General features: G+C 56.7%; 2 protein-coding genes across 7 annotated transcripts in view; one reads left to right on the top strand and one right to left on the bottom strand.

The window, feature by feature from the left end:
- GRIK5 (glutamate ionotropic receptor kainate type subunit 5) overlaps window positions 1-5619 on the bottom strand; it is a 55067-nt gene extending 49448 nt beyond the window's left edge. For all 3 annotated transcript variants that reach the window (XM_030299245.1, XM_030299246.1, XM_030299247.1), the window contains exons 1-3: window positions 5395-5619; window positions 1796-1924; window positions 1326-1490 (exon numbers count right to left, since the gene is read on the bottom strand). In XM_030299245.1, coding sequence (XP_030155105.1) covers window positions 1326-1490; window positions 1796-1874 — 244 coding nt within the window. In that variant the 5' untranslated portion in view covers window positions 1875-1924; window positions 5395-5619. The remainder of the gene's footprint in view (window positions 1-1325; window positions 1491-1795; window positions 1925-5394) is intronic.
- Window positions 5620-9949: 4330 nt separating this feature from the next.
- Window positions 9950-15510, top strand: ZNF574 (zinc finger protein 574). 4 transcript variants are annotated; one of them, XM_030298935.1, is made up of 2 exons: window positions 9950-10098; window positions 12507-15510. In XM_030298935.1, the coding sequence occupies exon 2, from the start codon at window positions 12527-12529 to the stop codon at window positions 15215-15217; it is 2691 nt and encodes an 896-aa protein (XP_030154795.1). In that variant the 5' UTR covers window positions 9950-10098; window positions 12507-12526; the 3' UTR covers window positions 15218-15510. The 4 variants fall into 4 exon arrangements, with proteins under 4 accessions (XP_030154795.1, XP_030154797.1, XP_030154796.1 ...); XM_030298937.2 differs by lacking the exon at window positions 9950-10098 and adding an exon at window positions 10356-11621; XM_030298936.2 differs by lacking the exon at window positions 9950-10098 and adding an exon at window positions 10356-11655.
- Window positions 15511-21636: the final 6126 nt, after the last annotated feature.

The following is a 21636-nucleotide window of genomic DNA, read 5'->3' as shown; positions in this document are numbered from 1 at the left end:
TTAAGGCAGACTGAGTGGGTTCCTGCCACATCCAACTAAAAGCATCCTAACTAAATGCCTTACCTTCCTCTAAACTTGATTCTTCTGTGCCTTCCACATTACTGAAGGCCCCGTTTGTGCAGACCAAATATCTAGAAACAATCCTTGCCTTTAATCCTTCTCTCAATAGACAAATTAGTCACCAAGTCCTGTCTCTTTTGTCCTCAAATTTTCTCATATCTTTCCCCTTCTCTCCCCTGCCCTACTTTTTAGGGCTCTCAACTCAGGCATGCCAACTCAGGCATGATCACCCAAATCTAGCCTCCAGATTCACCTTCCAGAAGCCCGCTCCCTGACCTAAACCCATTGGTGGCCCCCTTCTGCCTACAGGTGAAGGTGACATCTTTTAGCCTGCCACTGTCGCCTCTTTGAACTGGCCCGTCATTCTGCCCAGCCTCACCTCCCACTGCTGTCACACTTCAGCCCCAAAGTCTCTCATGATCTCACCAAGCATGTCCTGAGTCCAGGTAGCCAGGACAGGCTCAACCCCACACCCTGTTCTTTGGCTCCATATATCCCCCTCCTCTGCTCCAGCTCCAGACTATAGCATATGCCTGGAACACCATTTACCTCCTCACCCTCCATCCCAGCTTCTCCCAGTTTGTGTTCTGTGCTGCGCCAGTCAGAAAAGTACAAGAAACACTGTACCCCATTCTCCCTCTCGCTAATATGAAACACACGTGAATATAACAAAGGCTCTGATGGGGCCTGTAAGAAAGAAAACCAATCTAAGACACATTGCAGACAGCATCTCCTGAGGTATACGACCCCAACACATTTGTTCAAGAGATACCCATTAACATTTACTCAGTCTGTCAGTATCCAACAAATACGTATACACCCCTACTATGTGGCTGCTGTTCTACAGGGCATACTTTGAGCAATGCCACTTTTTCTATATCCTGCTTGCCTTTCAGACCTCAGAACTTTGGTTTAGCCCTCTCCAGAATGCCTTCACTGTTCCTGCCCCTGAGGCCCCCTGGCCTCACTGTCCAGGCCCCTCATTACTCAGCTCTGGGCACTGTGTCCCCAGCCAGCCATGAGTTTATCTTTCAAATGAGGCTCTCAGCTCTTACAAGGCAGGACCGGGGCTGGCACCCTCCCTACCTCCCCATGCTCGGCAGCACCATCTCTGGAAAGGAAAAAGCAGAGCAGACATGAAGGAAGGGGCAGGTGGAGCTAGAAAGAGACAAAGCAAGCAAGCTGAGGAGGCCAGGAGCTGAGGGACAGACCGAGGGCTACCAGCCTGCCCTGCCTCACCCCACGCCCCCTGTGGCCCTGCTCACTGGTGTCCGTGGTCTCGTACTGGCTGTCCCGCTGAAGCTCAAAGATGTCTACTTCCACCCGGGCCTTGGCTGGGACTTCGATGATCCCGTTGATCTGCTCCCGGGCCAGAGCCAGGGCCAGACGTTCGCCGCGGCCACACACTGTCTGGTCATCCAGGATTGCAGCTGAGGGGACACGGGGGTTGGGGACCAGACTCCTGGGTCCTGAGAAAGGAGAGGCTGGGGTCCTGGACTCCTGGGCTCTAAGGTAGGGGTGGGGATGCTGATATGGGTCTAGACTCCTGAATCTAAGGTTGGACACAGCTGGAGATCTGGACTGCTGGGTCCGGGCGGGGGGAGAAGGCGCTGGGGGCTGCTGTTCCCTGTTGCGGAGGAAAGCTGAGACCTGAAGCCCAGATTCCCGGGTCCTGAGGGATGGGCAGGCTTGGGAGGGTCTCTGCAGAGGCGGGGCAGGGGCTGTAGGGCCTCACCCATGCGCAGTGATGAGAGCACCTGGCAGCTGGGGCTGGCGAAGGCAACAATCAGCAGCAGCAGCAGCTCAGCCGGCATCTTCCTCCCCTCCTCATGGGGACGCAGCTGCCGCGGCCCCCACTCGCCACCTGCAGGGAGCCCCCCACCCATGGGGAGATTGCTGAGGTGGGGGCCTCAGAGCCCTTTGGAGGACTGCTAGATGGGGTGGTGACCGGAGACCCCGGGACATTGTGAGTGAGCGCTGAAAGGCCCTGCCCTTGTCAGAAGCTGACAACACCAAAGGCATTGATACGAAGGAAGCTCAGGCTCTGAGGAGCACTACCGGGGAGGAGCTCACGGCACTGAGTGGGACAGGCATGGCTAGAGGACATTCACAGCTACCAAAATGGGAGGGATCTCAAGTAAGAGCAAATTCCAGGGACCATCCCCACCCCAGTAGGAAACCAGGAAGTGCCACCCCCCACCCAGTCCCGCCCCTGTCTCTGGGCAGGCAGCGGTTACTAGGCAACAGAAACTGGCTGGAGAGGATGCGGTGGTTGCTAGGCAACCCCATCCCAGGCCTCACTTGCCACTTTCCTGACGTCCCTGGTTCCCACAATCCCGTGGGGAGAGTGGCCTGGACATCCGGGGTCTGGAGGGGAGAGTATCCGGGAGTTAAGGAAACTTGAGGAGAGAGGGAATGATGGAGAGAGACAGAGACACACGTGGAGACACACAGATGGAGACAGATGGATGGACCCGAGGAAGCTAAGGAGCTAAAAAAAAAAAAAAAGAAAGAAAGAAAAAAAGTAAAGAAAGAGAAGACAGAAACAGGGAGACAGAAATAGGAAGAGAGGCTTAGAGAAAGAAAATACAAAGACACCCAGGAAAGGAGAAAGAGAAAAAACAGACAAAAATACAAGGGAACAAGAAGACAAGAAGACAGGGGGGACAGAGATGAAGAGGACAACGGAGCTTCTGGGTAGGGAAGGACAGGACTAGGAGCAAGGAGGAAGGATGAGGCAGGAAGGCAGGGAGCCATGGAGACGGAGGAAGGTCAGGGTGGGGAGAGGAGCATAGGGCAGGCAGCAGAGAGGGAAATCAAGGCATAAGAGAGACACAGAATAGAACAGGAAATACAGAGAACGGAGAGAGGACACAAGCCCACTTGAGATGCCACCAGAGAGAGCTGGAAGGGAAGAGTAAGGCAGGGAGGCTGCTGTCTGCCAAAGCAGGTGCCAGACTACAGCCCCCCACCCTGCTCAGGGGAGCTGAGGATTAGGGGGAGACAGTGCATCTTTGCTTCCCAGACGGCTCCAACGCCAGTGAGTTAGAGTCCTCCAGGTACCCCAGCCTTCTATGGGGCACCCCCCAGGCAGGGATGAGTTTGGCTGGATGCACGGCTTCTCCTGGCCGAGAGCCGTGCCCCAAGAGAAGGGGCGTTGGGCTTCCAGGAGAGAGCATTACTGTGAGGCCCAGAGTGCTGTGAGGTGAGCCTAGGGGTCTCGTTGCACCCCACCTGATCCCCATGGATGGAGGGCTTAAGGTAGTGAGACAGCAGAATGAAACCTGCCAGGGGAGGGTAGAGGCACAGTGCAAGATTTTGGACCATCCTGGTGGCCAGGAAAACCTAGGCCATGGCAGCAGGAGAGCCAACAGTCTCTGCTCTGCCCCGACTCCCACGTGACCTTGAGCAGCTCCCTCTCTCAGGGCCTCTGGGAAAGGCAGGCTGAGGGGTGGGAGGGCATCGTGGACAGGCTGGGGGCTGCAGATGGTAATCCGGATCTACAGTGAAGACTTCAAGGGTGGAGGAGCAAGGGAAGTTGGGGGACCAGGAAGAACTCTCAGGGGGAGGATTGTGGAGGGCGGGGCTTGGAGAGAGGCAAGAGTTGAAGGGGGGTCATCCCGAGACATCAGGGGCTTCTGGGGACAAACCAGGGAACAGAGACTAGAGGACAGGGAAGACGGAGGGAGAGACAGGGACCAGAGGGCAGGGTCCCACAGGTGGCAGACATGGGTGGGAGCAGAAACACAGAGTGTAGGGCCAGGGTCTGGGACAGCACATGGACAAAGACATACAGGAAGGCCCAGACAGAAAGACAGACAGACCAAAAAGAGGTACCTGGGGCTAAATGAGAGAGAAGGACCCACGCAGGGCGCCTAGAAGTGAGACACCAAAGGAAACGGAGACAAGACAGAGAGCGCGAGGTAGCAGAGGCAGGGAATCGGGCAGGCCTGAGCCCCACAGGCCCAGACACTTAGGCAAAGCCAAATAAAGGTGGAAGCATAGCAGCCAACCAGGCAGAAGGAGCCGAGTGAGGGGCCCTGCCAGGGGAGGCAGACAGACAGGAAGGCAAGACATCACCAAGGTGAGAAGGCAAATCGGTGAGACAAGTGGGGTGAGGGAGAGGGCAAACACACAAGAACACAACAGGTGCAAAGACTGCAGGAAGGGGAAAAATCTGCAAAACTCTGCAAAGGAAGAGAGCTAGTTGGAAAGAGAGCCGGAGAAAATGTATGCAGGAGCCACACAGCAGACCTAGAGAAGAGGGAGGGGCGAGTGGGGCAGACACACACTAGAAGGGGCAGTGAGGGCCAGGGAGGGAAATGGAGGCAGGGAGGAAGAGCGAGGGGCACAGGCAGGGACAGGGTGAGTGCCCACATAAGGGGGCCAGTCCACCCAGAGATGCACCCACCAGGGTGTCTTGAGGAGGTGGTCGATCCCAGAGCCCACAAGGCCCGAGGCATGGGGAGGGATGAGGACAAAAAGGCCAGGCCAGGACGTAGAAGTGAGCAGAGGATGGGGGGTGAGTGAGACCACCAAGGAAAAGACAAAGTAGACCACGGAGTGGCTGCGGCTGAGGAGAAAGGAGCCAGACCCAGAGTGGATCTGGGGGAGGAAAGCAGAAAAGTGAACAGGAAGACAGGCTCCAAGTGCAGGGGCAGAGGAGGACAGGGGAGCAGGGGCACAGGCAGAGCAAAGCATGGATGGAGAGAAGTGGATAGAGGGCCAAACCTGTGGGTGCTTCCAAAAGAGCCAGACGAGATGCAGGGGAGTTTTGAAAAAGGGGGAGAGAGAGAGAGAGAGAGAGAGAATCAACAGAGACACAACAAGAAAGAGTTAGGCTAACAGCAAAGGAGAGAGAAGTTGGACAGAGTCAGAGAGAGGCCTGAGAGACACACGAAATGGAGATGGAAAAAAAAGGAAAGACATTTCCAGGAGACGGACAGCGGATGGGACAGGGATGGCAGGCAGAAAGGATGAGGAAAGAAGAGAGGCGGAAACAGAGGGAGAACAGAGCCGGTCGCCGTGGGACCGCGGCTGGAGAAAGCAGGGGCGGAGACTGGCCAGGAGTCCCAGAGAAGGAGTGAGCCCGCAAGTAAGAGCCAGGCAGCCCCTCAGGACCCCAGGGGCTGGGGACAAGGCTGAGCTGTGCACCCAGAAGAAGGGTGAAGAGAGGCTGAGGTGAACAGAGGTTGGGAGACGGGGGAGGCACAGGGCAGGCCCTTGCTCGTGGAGGGGGGCAGGGGGAGGTGGGGGCCCCACCAGACGGTCGTGAGCCCAGCCTTCCAGGACCCAGGCTGGCCCGAGCCCAACCCCCGCCCCGCAGACACTCACGGATCCTGGTGGGACGGAGGGCTGGGCTCCCTCGAGGCCCGAGAAAGACAACGGGGAGATGCTCTGGCGCTGGGTGGTGGTGTGGCCGGGGGCGGGGGGGAGAGGGCAGTCCACGGGGCCCCCTCCCCCGCCTCCGGCAGTGGCCCCCAACTAATCCAAAACGGGGGCTCCCCGGAGTGGGGAGGAAGGACAGGTGGAAGAGGAGAGGGCGGGCCAGGGAAGGGAGGAAGGGGAAAGGAGAAAATGGAGGAGAGAAGGGGAGAGAGGAGAGGGAGAAGGAGCAAATGGAGGGGAAGGAGGGAGGAAAGGAGGAGAGGAAGGTGAAAATGGAAGGGAGGGGGGCACAGGCAAAGCCGGGGGAGGGGGAAGCCGGCCCAGGAAAGGGCCCCCGCCCCCTCCCCTAGCCGGGCCGGCCTGGGGGGGCCACGGGGGGCGAGGACTGGCTGGAGACAAGGAAGCCGGCCATCAGGAGGAGTGGGGGAGGGGAGGGCTTGATTGGGGGGAGGGGGCCACCCCTTCCCCCCTCCCCCCTGGAGCCTTGGCCCTGCCCTGGATGAGGCAAGGGCCTGGAGTCCTCAAGCCCTCAGCCCCCACGGGAAAAGCATGCTAGGGGCGGAGAGAAGCCGAGGGGTGGAGGGGCTGGGGAGGATGGGGTGTTGGGAGACCCGGAGAGCCAAGAAGGGGGCAGGCGGCGAGGTGGAGAGATGGGGAGGAGGGAGAGGAGGAGGGAGGGAAGGATGGAGAGGAGCAGGTGGAAGAGGAAGGCAGAGGAGGGTGGGGTGTCCCGGGGGCGCCCGGTGCAGGGCCTCAGTGGGAGGGCCTGGCCACGGACTCCTGGTCCCCTGCGAGGCGCAGCCGCCGGCTCTGGGTCCCCAGCTGGGCCTGCCTCCCTGCTGCCGGCCACCGCCGCCACCGCCACTGCTGCCACCGCCACTGCCGCCAACACTACCACCACCACCACCACCTCCGCCGCCGCCGCCGCCGCCACCTCTCCTTCTCCCCTCCGAGGCCGCCGCCTGCCTGCCTGCCTGCCCGCCCGCCGCCCGCGCTGGGTCCTGGAGCGCGGGGCGGGGGGGAGAGAGATGAGGGAGGGAGGGAGGGAGGGAGGGAGGCAGGGAGGAGGGCGGGCAGGAGGAAGGGAGGGCAGCAGGCGGAGAAAGAGGAGGGAAGGGAGTGGGGGGGGGAGGGGGAGACCGTATTGGTCGGGGCTGGGGGGCCTGCGAGGAGAATGCTGATGAGGGGAAGGCGCTGCATTGGATGGAGGGCCCACCCCTGGGCCACCCCCTCCACCACCATGCCACCGCCCTGCCCAGGAGCCCACGGAGATGAGAGGCAGGGAGACCTGAGGAGAAGGCCATGGAGCTGGGGGGAGAGGGCTACAGAGATGAAGAAAAATGCAGAGGAAAAGCAAGACAGCCATCAAAACTCACAGAGGTGGGCCAAGGTCCACAAACCCCACAAGGACAAGAACAGGGGAAAAGCCCAGATAAAAAAGAAAAAAGCCTATGGAGGCATGGGAGCAGACCAGAGACAGCGACGGACCTCAGAGACGAGGGCAGCTGGTGGACAGAGAGAGAGTCCCCCAGGAAGATGGAGAGAGGCCCATGAGAACAGAAAGCACTCCCTGGACATAGGGAGTGGTCCACGGGGACAGGAGAAGGCCACGGACAGGAGGAGAGGCCCGCAGAAATGGAAACAAGAATGCATATCATAGAGACAGGGAGGCGGGCCAAGCAAAGTGGGAGAAGGTCACAGAAATGGGGATGGGTGGGTACAGATACCAGGAACCCGTAAACACAAGGACGTGTGGACACAAGAGGTCCCCTAAGGCGGGAGCAGCCAACTCCTGGAGACAAGGGAGAAGCCCCCAGAAGTAGAAATAGCCCCATGGAGAAGAAGAGATGGGGCGGCAAGTATGGGAATTCTCTATAATGCATAGAGACGTGATGCACCCAAGACATGAGCGGGTGGGGCGAAGAGGCCTTCCTTCTCTAGCTACCACTTGAGCAGAGAGGCAGTGAGAAAGGGCAAGGAACTGGAGGGCAGAGCCAGAAGTGGGAGACTCCCTTCCAGGGAGCCCACTGCAGCATCTCAGAGGGAGCTGAGCAGGACAGGGGGATGGAAGACAGAAGCAGTGACACAGATCTCGGAGTGGGGGTGGGTGGTGCACGGCTGGGTGGGGGGGTGAAATTTGGGGGGAAGGAACATGACAGTTGGCGCTGAAGGCTGAGCCCGTGACTCACCACCACCCCCAATGCTCGTGATGGGGAGGAGACACTGACACACTCACGTGCAGCCCCCCAGCACACGTGACCATATGCCTTTCTCACACACACACACACACACACACACACACACACACACAGAGCACATGGCAACCCTTACACCAGCTGAGCATAGGAAGCCCTCATCCCATATGGAGCATCCCTGACATACGTCTGACACATATACGGCATCCTGAAGGACCACCAACTTTGCATACACTTCCTCACCCTACGTGGGCAACACCCATGGTCCCCCAACACCCACCCTCAGCTCCAGCTAAGCCTGAAAGCCCAGACTCATGCCAGCCTATAGGCCTTTGTTTATGCAGGGCCCCCCCCAAAAAGAATGCCTATCCTCTGTAAAATAAACCTACCCCAGAAATCTAGTCCCATGCCACCACCTGCACAAAGACTGACCCAGGGCTCAGCCTGCTCATGTATCATCAGAAGAGAAAGATCCTAGTCAACCCAGATAAACTGGAAAGTCCAAGCAGAAGGTCTGAGCAGAAAGGGGCCTGACACGCCAAGCTGGACCCTTGCATTTTCAGGCAGAAAAGGGGGCTTTGGCAGGAGTGAGAACCTGCCCAGGTGCACGGGGCCTATCAAAGCCTGAGGCTGACTTCCAGGTTCTCTGGCTCCCACCCCAGGGGATTTCACCCTGATGGCAAACGCAGATTACCAGCTTTGGAGCTCACACATTCCCACCAACTTCTTTCTTCTGCTTCTTGCATTCATCCATTCAACATGCCCCGCAGGACAGGACATCCACCTGCCAGGCAATAGAGCCTGGGGGGGCGGGGGGGAACCAAGAGCATAGACCAGGAGTCAACTCCTGGGTTGGAACCCTGGCTCTGTCTCCTCCAAAGGACAGGCAAGCTACTTAACTTCTCTGGGCTTCTTGAGGTCCTAATGAAAACAATTCCCACACAGCTTTTACTCTGTGCCCCACAACCATGAGGCAGGGGTTAGGGCCTTCATTTCACAGATGAGGAAACGGAGGCACAGGGGATTTAGCTTGTCCAAGACAACAGCTGGAAATGGCAGGGTCAGGATTTCAATCCAGACAGCTTGGTATAATTATATTGGCTTGGTGTTAGGGATTTCAATTTAGTGGAAAGCTAGGACAGCCAGTTAGAAATCAACTGAAGGACACCACAAAGGTGATGACTGAGAAGTCACACCTAGGTCCTACTCAGTGCTTGGGAGTCCCTCAGTAGCTTTTAGCTTCAGGAAGGTAATGACCAACTCCTCGAGACTTAGTTTACTCCTCTGAGAAATGGGGTGGGGGTGGGGGTGGGGAAGCAGTTAGTACAGAGAATCTCTTGAAGCTCCTGTCCATGGGTTGGTTCAGAGGGTAGCTCTAGAACGTAACAGTGCGAGGCCAACGCCCTGAGGTTGGCCAAAGGGGGAGAGTAGTGATGGCCAGAACCCCTGGGTCAGCGCAGAAGGAAGGCACCTTGGAAGGAAGCAGAGTCCGTCTCCTACAGGGTCACTTTCTGCAGGTTTTCATCCTAGTCGTCCTTCAGGTTTTCTCCCCCCACCCCGCCCACACTCCCCGTTTCTTAAATGAAACTCTCTTTGCTTTTCGTTTTTCCCCATTTCCTCCCCTCTCCTTCAGGTTTTCCTTGTTCCCTCAGATTCCCTCGCTCCTCGCTTCTCCTTTGACATTTCCCTTCCCCCCTTCCTCAAGAGTCCGCCGGCTTCTCTCCCCTTCCTTCTTGTTGCTTCCGTTCCTCTTTTTAATGAAGCGAGTCTGGAGCCTCAGTTTCCCTTTTTACTCCATGTGCTCGCTGCTGCAGTTTCCCCTCCCCATTTCGCGCTGACTGATGATGCTTCACTTTCTCCGTTCGCTCCGCCGCGGTTCCAGTGCCACAGTTCCCCCACCCCCACCCTCTGGGTGTCGTGTGCCTCAATTTTTCCGACTTCCCTACTCGACCCCGACCCGACTCCAGCCCGGCGCCCCCAAGATGGCGCCCGCAGTCTCGCTCCGCCGCCTGACGTCACCGCGCGGCCCTCCCTCCTTCAGGCGTCAGGCGGAGTCGACGAGGAGCTGGAGGAGGCGCATCCTCCAGGGGGCTTAAGGGGGCGGGCACTATCAACCCCGGGGCTGGCCGGTGAGGGAACATCGCTAGAGGATTGGTTGGGCACTGCGAAGGATCCCGACGATCCATACTATTGGCCCAAGGCTCAGAGACGTGAGCGTCGATTGGTCGAACGGCAGGAGCCAGTCAGGCGCTGATTGGGCGCGTTCGGCCGTTCGCGGAGCGGCCGAGAAGGAAGGTAGGCGGGGCGTTGCTGAGGGCGATTGGGGGCGAGAGCGAGGCTGCGGAGCAGACGAGAGGCTACGGCGGGAGCTAGAGAGGGCGCAGCGCTAGGGTGGCCGCGCGAGGGGAGTTGCGGCCCGGGCCTGGGCCCGGGGCGTGCGAGACGGCGGAGGCGGGTGAGTGCGGGCGGGCGCGCGGAAAGCCGGCCTGGCTCCCCCTCCCCCCCTCCTGGCCTCCCCGTGCCACCCCGCCTGCGCACTGAGGGCCGGAGGGGACGCGCGCCGGGCGGGGAGGGCGGAGCGGCACCAACGGCCGGCCGGGCGCGCGGGCGGCGGGGCGGGGGCCGGGCCGGGGGCGGGGGTGGTGAAAGGGGCTAGAGTCGTGTGACGGTCCCAGTGAGGAGGGGCGAGGCTCGGGCGAGGGGCTGGGAGGGGCCTGGGTGGGAAGGGAGGCGTTTGGGCTGCCTCTAGGAGAGGCTCCAAGGCTCATCGGGGCCATGGTCTGGCCGCGGGCCGTCTAGGACCGGAGGGGGGTGGGGTGGAAGGTTAGAGGCGGCCTGGGTGTCCGGGGAGGGGGGTAGGGCGTGAGGAAAGAGGTAATGAAGTTAACATAAAGAGAAAACCTAGTTATGCTTGTAAGGAATCAGACCAGTGACAGGGATTTGGTGTGAAAAGATGGTAGCAAATGGATATCCTTGGAGGGGAGATTTAGAGTTGAGGGCGAGGTCCGAGTGTGGAGAATGGGGTTACGTTAACGTGAAAAGGAGTTAAACCAAAGGGGGGTGGATACCACTGGAATGGGCTGAGAGGAGTCTCTGTGCATAGGGTTATGTTATGTAAAAAGGGTGGGTGTCCCCAGGATAGGTTGGGTAGAGGTAATGTTTTGAAAAGTAGGGAATTCGGTCAGATGAAGAGTAGGAATTGGGTATCGGTGTGCTGGATGGGGGAGGGTCTTGGTATCTCTGGAATGAGAATGAGATGTTAGGCTGACAAGAAGTTAGGGGTCTGGGTATCCCCAGGGTAATAAGCTGGTGAGAGGGTTCTGGGTGTAAGGAAGAGGGGTTTGGCTATCCTCTGGGTTGGGGGCTGGAGGGATTCGACATAATAGTAAGATAGGGTCTGAGTATTTCTAAAGGGGTTTTGGGTAGTAGGAAAAGTGTGCGTGAAAGTTTTAAGGCTCTGTGAGGGGTAGTCTGGATATTCCTGGATTGCGTTATCTTTCTGCAGAGATCTTTCTGCAAAGCAGAGAAACTAAGTTGTTAATGAAGAGGAGGTCTGATTATCGCTGGAGTGGGTTAGGGTGGGTTTGGCCTTTTTGCAAAGAAGAGGGGCTTAGGTTGATATGAAGAGGGGATCTGGGCGTCCCTAGATGGGTTAGGGAGGGAGGGTGGGGTCTTTTTTGCAAATAAGAAAATACTAGGTTAATAATGCGAAAGGGGGTCTGGGTGTCCCTGGCGTGGGTTTGTAAGGAAGGGTTTAAGTTGATGTGAAGGTGGTATGTGGGCATCCCTGAGATGGGTTAGGGTGGGTCATTTTGTAAAGAAGAGGAGCTGAAGTTGACATGAAGAGGGGTGTGGGTATCCCCATAGTGGTTGGGGTGGTTGTGTATGAAGATGAGGCATTTAAGTCAATGTGAAGAGGGGATCTGGGTACCGGAGAGGACATAAGGATTGTAGGTGAGGTCTCAGCGTAAAGAAGAGGTAATTACGGTGAAGAGTATCTTGAATTAGGGTGGTGAGTAGAATCCAGGTGTGAAGAAAGGGTTAGGTGTTTTTGAAATGGGGCTGGGTAATCTGGATAGGGGGTTGGGTTGTAGGAGAGGGCTTTGGTATATAGAGAGAAATTTGAAGTCGGGGATCTGGGTATCATGGGGAGTGGTGAAGGGGGAAAAAGTGTAAAATGTGATGGGTTAGGCCAACATGAGACAAGTTGATTGAGGGAAGGGAGAGTTTGAGGAGTCTGGGCACCAGAGGGAGAGACCGTGTATACTAGATGTTGGGGGTAAAGGAGAGGGACTGTACCCTGTGAAGGCCCTGAAAGTGGCGGGCCCCTGTGGCAGTCCTCTGGGTGTAAATAGAAGTCAGGAACCTGGGGGAGGGAACAAAGGGGGAGTGAGGCTGGGAGAAGTGGCAGCGGTCAGGGCCTGTGAGGACGCTCCCGGGCACCTGGGAGCGGGAATGGGGTAGCGAGTTGGTAAGAAGAGGAAGTCAGTGGAAGGAGGTTTGAGTGGAGAAGACACAGGCTCCTGTGTGATGGGCGTGGCTGTGGGCCAGCTGTGAGGCACGGGAGGTGAGGGGTTGGACAGGTTATAAGGATCTGGTGGGTGGAGTTTGATGCGTGTTGGTTCAGAGGTGAGGAGGGTAGATTCTGGGAAGGGACCGCTGGGAGGTGTTGCGCTTGGTCTTGTGTGTGCAGGAGAGGAAGGATTGTTAGGTGGGGGGGGTGGGAGTGGAAAACGGAAACAAGTCCGAGGGTAAGGTACATCTAAGGTTTCGGTGGGTGATGAAGGGAAGGAATCGTCCCTGGGAAGGACTGAAGAAACGCTAGTTTAGCTGTGCTTTGTCTCCACCTCCCTCTTTTCACAGCCCAGGGCCTCACTGCCACCATGACTGAGGAGTCGGAGGAGACGGTCCTGTACATTGAGCACCGCTATGTCTGCTCTGAGTGCAACCAGCTGTATGGATCCCTGGAGGAGGTGCTCATGCACCAGAACTCCCATGTGCCTCAGCAGCACTTTGAGCTGGTGGGCGTGGCTGACCCTGGAGTCACTGTAGCCACAGAGGCAGCTTCCGGCACGGGCCTCTATCAGACCCTGGTGCAGGAGAGCCAGTACCAGTGCCTAGAGTGCGGGCAGCTGCTGATGTCGCCCAGCCAGCTTCTGGAGCACCAGGAGCTGCACCTGAAGATGATGGCTCCCCAGGAGGCAGTGCCAGCCGAGCCACCACCCAAGGCACCTGCCCTGAGCTCTAGTACCATCCACTACGAGTGTGTGGATTGCAAGGCTCTCTTCGCCAGCCAGGAGCTCTGGCTGAACCACCGGCAGACGCACCTCCGGGGCACTCCCACCAAGCCTCCGGCCCCGGTTGTCCTGGGGTCCCCGGTTGTCCTGGGGCCCCCTGTGGGCCAGGCCCGCGTGGCTGTGGAGCACTCATACCGCAAGGCAGAAGAGGGTGGGGAGGGGGCCGCTGTCCCTTCTGCTGCTGCCACCACCGCTGAGGTGGTGACTGAGGTGGAGCTGCTCCTCTACAAATGCTCCGAGTGCTCCCAGCTCTTCCAGCTTCCGGCCGACTTCCTGGAACACCAGGCCACCCACTTCCCTGCTCCTGCCCCGGAGGCCGAGGAGCCTGCCTTGCAGCAGGACACCCTGACTCCGTCCCCTGCAGAGGTGCCCGCGTCTCAGCCTGATCCCCTGCCGTCCTCTGACCACAGTTACGAGCTGCGCAACGGTGAAGCCGTTGGGCGCGATCGCCGGGGGCGCAAGACCCGCAGGAACAACAGCGGAGAGCCGGGCGGGACGGCCGCCCAGGAGCTCTTTTGCTCCGCCTGTGACCAGCTCTTTCTCTCCCCTCACCAGCTACAGCAGCACCTGCGGAGTCACCGGGAGGGCGTCTTTAAGTGCCCTCTGTGCAGTCGTGTGTTCCCCAGCCCTTCCAGTCTGGACCAGCACCTTGGAGACCACAGCAGCGAGTCTCACTTCCTGTGCGTGGACTGCGGCCTGGCCTTTGGCACCGAGGCCCTCCTCCTGGCCCACCGGCGAGCCCACACCCCGAATCCTCTGCATTCGTGTCCGTGTGGAAAGACGTTTGTCAACCTCACCAAGTTCCTGTATCATCGGCGTACGCACGGGGCGGGGGGTGTCCCTCTGCCCACAACACCAGTCCCGCCAGAGGAGCCTGTCATTGGTTTCCCTGAGCCAGCCGCAGCAGAGACTGGAGACGCAGACGCCCCGGAGCCCCCTGTGACCGAAGAGAGCCCGGGAGGGCCCGCCGCCCCAGGCACCTACCGCTGCCTCCTGTGCAGCCGCGAATTTGGCAAGGCGTTGCAGCTGACCCGGCACCAGCGTTTCGTGCACCGGCTGGAGCGGCGACACAAGTGTGGCATCTGCGGCAAGATGTTTAAGAAGAAGTCTCACGTGCGTAACCACCTGCGCACGCACACGGGCGAGCGGCCCTTCCCCTGCCCGGACTGCTCCAAGCCCTTCAACTCGCCCGCCAACCTGGCACGCCACCGGCTCACGCACACGGGGGAGCGGCCCTACCGGTGCGGGGACTGTGGCAAGGCTTTCACGCAGAGCTCCACCCTGAGGCAGCATCGCCTGGTGCACGCCCAGCACTTCCCCTACCGCTGCCAGGAGTGCGGGGTGCGTTTCCACCGCCCCTACCGCCTGCTCATGCACCGCTACCACCACACGGGCGAGTACCCCTACAAGTGTCGCGAGTGCCCCCGCTCCTTCTTGCTGCGCCGGCTGCTGGAGGTGCACCAGCTCGTGGCCCACGCTGGGCGCCAGCCCCACCGCTGCCCATCCTGCGGGGCTGCCTTCCCTTCCTCGCTGCGGCTCCGCGAGCACCGCTGCGCGGCTGCTGCCGCACAGGCCCCGCGGCGCTTCGAGTGCGGCACCTGCGGCAAGAAAGTGGGCTCGGCTGCCCGGTTGCAGGCGCACGAGGCGGCGCACGCGGCTGCCGGGCCCGGAGAGGTCCTGGCTAAGGAGCCCCCTGCCCCTCGGGCCCCTCGGGCCGCTCGCACGCCTGTGGCCGCCCCGACCGCCTTGGGGGGCGCGGCCCCCGCGGCCCCCGCGGCCCCGGCCCGACGCCGGGGCCTGGAGTGTAGCGAGTGTAAGAAGCTGTTCAGTACAGAGACGTCGTTGCAGGTACACCGGCGCATCCACACGGGCGAGCGGCCGTACCCGTGTCCGGACTGCGGCAAGGCCTTCCGCCAGAGCACCCACCTGAAGGACCACCGGCGCCTGCACACAGGCGAGCGGCCCTTTGCCTGCGAGGTGTGTGGCAAGGCCTTCGCCATCTCCATGCGCTTGGCAGAGCATCGCCGCATTCACACGGGTGAGCGGCCCTACTCGTGCCCAGACTGTGGCAAGAGCTACCGCTCCTTCTCCAACCTGTGGAAACACCGCAAGACCCACCAGCAGCAGCATCAGGCCGCCGTGCGCCAGCAGCTGGCAGAGGCGGAGGCTGCCGTGGGGCTGGCCGTCATGGAGACTGCGGCAGAGGCGCTGCCCCTGGTGGAGGCCATCGAGATCTACCCTCTGGCTGAGGCCGAGGGGGTCCAGATCAGCGGCTGACCCCGTCCCTTCTCCCCCTTCAGCACCGCCATGTCCCGTTGCTGAAGAACCTCCTCCAGCATTCCCTCAAATCTGTAGATACCGTGCCCCTCTCTCCATCTCTCCCAACAGCCGTGTAAGTTCTGTAACTGGATTTATTCTCTCTTGTGAGGGGGTTGCTCTGGGGTCCTTGATGTGCGTAAAGGTGCCCCCCCCCCCACCTTCCACCTTTTAGCACTGGTGGTCCCAAGATGGAACAGTCAATAAAGACTGAGTTGGACGTTTATGTGTTTCTGTCTGGCCCAGCTGTGTGGGGTGGGATTTGGGAGCCATGAGCCCAGGTTCTTGGGTCTGAGCTTTTATGGCTGTGTTCTCAGCACCTGGAACAGGGCCTGGCAAGTGGTAGGAGCTCAGTGGACATTTGCTGAGTGGAAAGAGGACGTGGAGTCCAAGGGTGTGGCTCAGGGAGCGGGGATATCACCCTGGTGCTCCAGGGGAAGAAGCGTAGCTGTCTTGCCACTAGAGGTCCCCACAGCCCCATAGAAAAGCCTGAAGCTGTTTCAATTGGTGGCAGGAACATTGGGAAAAGTCTTCAGATTTCTTTTTGCCCCTTCTGCACCCCCATTCTTGGCCTGATGTGAGCCATCTCCCTCAAAGCCATCTGGTTGTCTCACTGGATCCCTGAGGGCAAACGCAGGTCCGAAAGGTATGATCTCCAGGGCAGAAGAAGGTGGCTCCTGGGACCAGACCCAGCTGTGGAGTTGGAGAACTCCGATTCTGGGGGTGGACAGCCTCATAAGGGGAGCTGCCTTGACACCTACCTAGAATGGGATTCTGTCTTAACTAGTAGACGTGGGGAGAGGGGTGGTTTGAGTGACTGGCTGGTATTTGAACGTCTAGTTTACTTCTAGTACTTACATGTTTATCATAATCATACTCCTCTTGTGAGGGGAACATTTTGCAGGGAAGGAGTCTGAAGTCAGAAGCAGTGAGGTGATTTACCCAAGGTCATCCAACCCACATAGGATAGAGCTTGAATTTAAGCCTAGTTTCATCTGGTTTTATCACCCTTCTGCTTTTCTCCACAGTCTAATGCCTTTTACTTAGGAGAGGGCGGTCGAGAAGGATGATGGTGACTGGTGGGAATGTCCAGTTGCTTTGCTTGAGCCGCAGCCCAAGAAAAATAAGCCCCGCCAAAGTCATTTCAGTCTTTGTGTTGGAGAAAATTCTTATTTGGGACCCTAATAAATGAGAGGTGAAGGGAAACCGTTTGTATGGAAACCAGGAAGAGGGAGGCCTGAGAGCTGTCCACTCAGACCCTGTTACTCTGAACACCCCCTCAACAGCCCCGTCGCCTCTGGGCACTGGGCTCAGAGACCTACACTGGTTTTGTCTTATGTTCAGGTGAAAACGAGAGATTGAGAGAGGGAAGACTTATCAAGACCACATAGGTGGTAGACCAGAGCTAGAAGCCAAATCTCGTAACCAGTAATAGAGATTTTACTACATAAGCCTCATTTTATTGAAAAAAGTTCAGGGACCCCTGGGTGGCTCAGTCAGTTGAGCGTCCGGTTTCGGCTCAGGTCATGATCTCGTGGCTCCTGGGTTCGAGCCCCACGTCAGCCTGTGTGCTGACGGCTCAGAGCCTGGAGCCTGCTTCGGATTCTGTGTCTCCCTCTCTCTCTTTTCCTCCTCTGCTCACGCTGTCTCTCTCAAAAATAAACATTAAAAAGGAAAAATAAATAAAAGTTCAACCTGTTTGACAACCGGACAGCTCCTAATGAAGAGCAATTATGTGTTAAGTAGTTGTTTCAGAGCGTGTTGCTCGTGGGCACCATCTTTGAGTGACCTCATACCCTGCAGAAAGGACTCAAGCCATCTTAGCCCAGCATGCTAGATCCCCTTTAATCCCCACGTAAAGGTTCATTCTCAAACTGCCTCCTCAAGAAGAGCTGCAACATCCTGAAAGTCCTACTGAATAAGTGCTTAGAACAATTGGAGGATTTATCCTTGCCAAACCAGATAAAGATAAGGTTATATCAAAAGGGACAGGAAGGGGGTGGGGGTGGGGGCGGACCCTGAGAGTGCTGGTTGACTCCAAGATTCAGCAGAGAAGAATGGCTCTGTGACTGTGGGATGATCACCCTTCCTCAATTGTGGTTCTTTTTCAGAGCTTCTAAATGAAAACAAGACTCATTGTTCACCGTCACTCTGCTGAAACTTGATGGTCCTCAGTTGAACTACTGTCTTAAAAAGGGTGGCATGGGACGTCTGGGTGGCTCATTCGGTTAAGCTTCTGACTTTAGCTTGGGTCATGATCTCTCGATTTGTGAGTCCGAGCCTTGCGTTGAGCTCTGTGCTGACAGCTCAGAGCCCGGAGCCTGCTTTGGATTCTATGTCTCCCTCTCTCTCTGCCCCTCCCCTGCTCTTGCTCTCTCTCTCTCTGAAAAATAAATAAAAATTAAACAAAACGGTGGACTAATCAAGCCCTTGTTGGATGCTGGGTTTTGAGTTAGGCAAAGTTTCTTTTTTTGGTGGGGGCACAAGTGAGCGAGGGGCAGAGAGGAGGGAGAGAGAGAAGCGGGGCTCACTCGGGGCTTGTGTTTTTACCCGAAGCGGGGCTCAAGCTCATCCAGTGTGGGACTCCCAACTCACCAACTGTAAGATCACAATCTAAGCCAAAGTCCGATGCTTAACGACTGAGGCGCCCTGGGCAGGCAAAAGTTCTTGAACTTTAATGTTTATTAGGCAATTCCCCTAGAGATTGATTTTTTTAATGTTTATATTTGAGAGAAAGAGGGAGACACAATCCGAAGTGGGCTCCAGGCTCCAGGCTGTCAGTCAGCACAGAGCCCATGGGGCTCGAACTTGTGAACGATGAGATCATGACTCGCGCTGAAGCCAGACGCTCAACCGACTGAGCCACCCAGGCCCCCCTCCCCTAGAGATTCAGATCCAGCAAACGGGTGGATGAGATCCAGGAATCTGCATTTTAAACACACCAATTCTGGGGTGCCTGGCTGGCTCAGTAGAGCATGTGACTTGTTAAGTTTATTTATTCTGAGAGACAGAAAGCGCAGGGTGAGGGGCAGAGAGAGAGAATCCCAAGCAAGCTCTGCTGACAGAGCACAGAACTCCACGAACCGCACGATCACGACCTGAGCCGAAATCGAGCCGGACGCTTAACCAACTGAGCCACCCGGACACCCTGAGTGTGCAACTCTTGATCTCAGGTTATAAGTTCAAGCACACATTGAGTGTAGAGATTACTTAAAATCTTTAAACGTAAATAAAAACACCAATTCTGATGCAGGCGACTTGCTGATCACTCTAAAGATCCTGAATCGTCCATTTTTAGTTGGATGTGGAAGGCTTGCCTATGCAGAAATGTCAAGGGAACAGAATGGTGGTCCTCTAGTGCCCGCTATGCTCCTGACAAGAGGCCCGAGTACGACTGTACAAGGGAGGGCATGTGGTGCCGTCGGGCACATTCACGGGGCTGCAAGTGGATGCAAGTTCAACTCTAAAGAGTGCTCTCAGGTGTGCTGTCTGTGCTCGTCACTGGATAGCCTGGGTGACAAGGAACTTAAGTCTGTATGGTTCTGACCGCACGACCCTACAGGAAGGGGCTGGACCAAATGACCTTCCTCTGTACCAACATCCCACTTCCCCATCCTTCCAGACTTACCTTGGGAACCGGGGAGGTGCTTTTTTATTCTTTCAGTCTTGCCCAAACGAGGCAGTGCTAATTAATACTTTTCGTCCAAGTGATCCAGCCCCTCTTCAATTCTTCCTTTCTCCTGTCTCCCCCATCCCCTACAGTTGAGTTTGCAGAATACCAGCATCCGTATGCCAAGCGTACATCAGAGGATGGAACAATGACAAGGTGACATGGTGCCAGTGAGAAAACCCAGTTGTTGACACCGTTTCTGATTTTCAGTGGTGAGGTCGTGGGGATCAGCCCGTGGCCTGGCCTGTGAAGCCGTTGTTCTTGCCAATTGACGTAGTCAAGCTGGGCACAAAAATTTGAGTGAATGAGTTCATGTCACTCTGAAGAAGAGCGTGCCCTGGACCACCAGACAACTTCGAAGTCGACTGTTTTGAAAGGGTCTTGCTGGTCCTCTGGGGATGGAAGTGGGGGAGGACTCACCGGTTTCCTGACTTTCCCATAGTTCTCATCTATTGAAGACCGTGTGCTAGAGATCTGTTCTAAGCACTTATTACATCATCATCTCATTTAATTCCACAAACCCCACAGATGAGAAGGACATCGAAGGTTATATATGAAAAGTCACATATCTATAAAATGGCAGAACTGAGAAACGAATCCAGACGTTTGAATTCATCCTAAATTCTGAGACTTAGGTCTTCTGATTCGTGAGAACCTGGCTTGGGCCCTCCTTCTGAAACATTTACTGTTTGGACAGAAGTAAAGCCCTCCCCTCCATAGCACACATGTACCCACCACCCTTCCCAGAACACAGAGGAGACCAAGGGAGAGCAGGCAGCGTTTCTCTCTGTACAGTTTTTACTTTTTTATTTTTTGATGTTGTTCAGATGAATGACACACTCAAGTTACAAAAATGGGGCCTTAAAAGAAGCACATTGTACAATGAACAAGCAGATTGGAGTTAAGAACACTGAAACGCTAACCCGCTACCACGAGAAGAGACAGGGTGGGGGGGACAGGATGGGGAGGGAGGGGCTACCAACACAGGGGTCAGACAGAACTGAAAGTGGGGCTAACTTGCTGAGAACGGATGAAAGGCAGGTCTCCTCCAGGGCCTACTCAATTTCCAGATGCCCTTCCTGGTCTCCCTTGCCCACTACTAGCCACCTCCACCCCTCCCCATTCCAACCTGGTCATCTGAATGAGTAGGTGAGAGACACCCACCCCAGAAAGGGCTGAGCCACTCAGATCTTTACAAGGTGGGTGGTCATCTTGCCCTATTCCAGGCTTGGATTTGGGAGCTGGTGGTGGCAGCAGTGGGATAAGAAGCCAGAAAGGAGCTAGCAGAGAGAGGAGTTGATCAAAGATCAGGCCCCTGCTTTTCCCCCAAAGACTCCTTGCCCCTTTCCCACCCCACCATGATCCAAAGGCCCTCTCTACAAGTGGAGAGAGGCCCCCAGTCACCCTGCAATTATGTAAATAAATAAATACTGAGCCCCTGGGCTTGGAGGACAGGCTGGGGGAGGGGCAGCAGGGATAGAGGAGAGGATGGGGAGGCAGTAGGGAGGGGTCACAGACATAGTAAATAGTTGTCTCCGTCCCAGCAACACTTCTCTCTAGATTTTGCTCTCCTTTTTGTGTTTGTTTAACAAGGAGCTAACATTTCAAGGACAAATACTTAAAAATATACATTATTTTTTCTTTTTTTTTTCGCCTTTGTCATCGTCATCTTGCTTTGGAGACTGCTGAGGTCAAAGTTCAAACCGCACGCAGGAACTGCGGCTTGGAGTTTTTGTGTATTTTTTTTAATTTTTATTTTTTAATTTTTTTCACTTTTTTTTCCAACGTATAAAAAGGTAGCGGAGTTGTCTGTGGGTTTTTTTTTTTTTTTTAAATGGTTAAATCTTTGGTTTGTTTCTTTTTTCTCTTGGAGGCCTTTATCTCTCGCACTTGCCTTTCCCACTCAGAGGCCAGTGGGGGCCCGCGTGTCTCAATCTTGCTCAGTCTGTCTCACTCTCTCTCTCTCACTCAGTTCCCCCTACCCTGGGCTAAAGGGAGAGAGAGGCACCCTGGGATTCGGGTGGGCCAGGAAATTAGTCAGGTCAAGAGGTCAGTCGCCTACTTGGCTAATCCCTTACCCTGTCTTCCCAGGGCAAGGGGCTTGGAGACCCTCTCTTGGCCCTCCCAAGGGAGAAGATGTCTGGGAAACTCATACCCTTCCCCCACCCCCCACTCCTGATCTTAGCCTCAACTCATACAGGGTTTGGGTTCCCCATTTCCACCCACCCCCACTTATACCCCCAGCCCCTCCCTCCCATTTCCAGCCCCCACCCTCCCAGAAGAGAACAGAGAGAGGTGTTTTAGTTACTGGCATTTCTTTTTTTTCTTTTTTTTTCTTTTTTTTTTGGCACAAAAGGCCCACCATTAGGGTAGGCCCATTCTCTGTCCCTCCCTCAAGTAGGAGGTCAGGGCTGGGGAGAAGAGAAATTCAGAAGGCTCCCCCTTTCTCCAATCCACTCATCTTCCTCTCTTTCTAGCCCAGGCCCCTGGCCCCCCACCTCAGACATCTCACCTAGCCCAGAGCCTGGTTTGGGGTCTCCCTCCCCATCCTCCACATAAAGTCCCCCAGCCCCCCAACTCTCTCGCTCACACACAGACACACGGACACAGGCTCTGTACAGACCACAAAATAAAAACGATGAGATAGTTTTGTTTCCCGGAGTCGAGACAGGGGGTACTGGAGTGGAAGGGGCAGAGCGGGGTGGGGGGC

The sequence above is a fragment of the Lynx canadensis genome, chromosome E2, assembly GCF_007474595.2.
Source record: "Lynx canadensis isolate LIC74 chromosome E2, mLynCan4.pri.v2, whole genome shotgun sequence".
NCBI classification, from domain to species: domain Eukaryota; kingdom Metazoa; phylum Chordata; class Mammalia; order Carnivora; family Felidae; genus Lynx; species Lynx canadensis.
The sequence above is the reverse complement of the archived record's forward strand: the minus strand, read 5'-3'. Positions and strand labels throughout refer to the sequence as shown.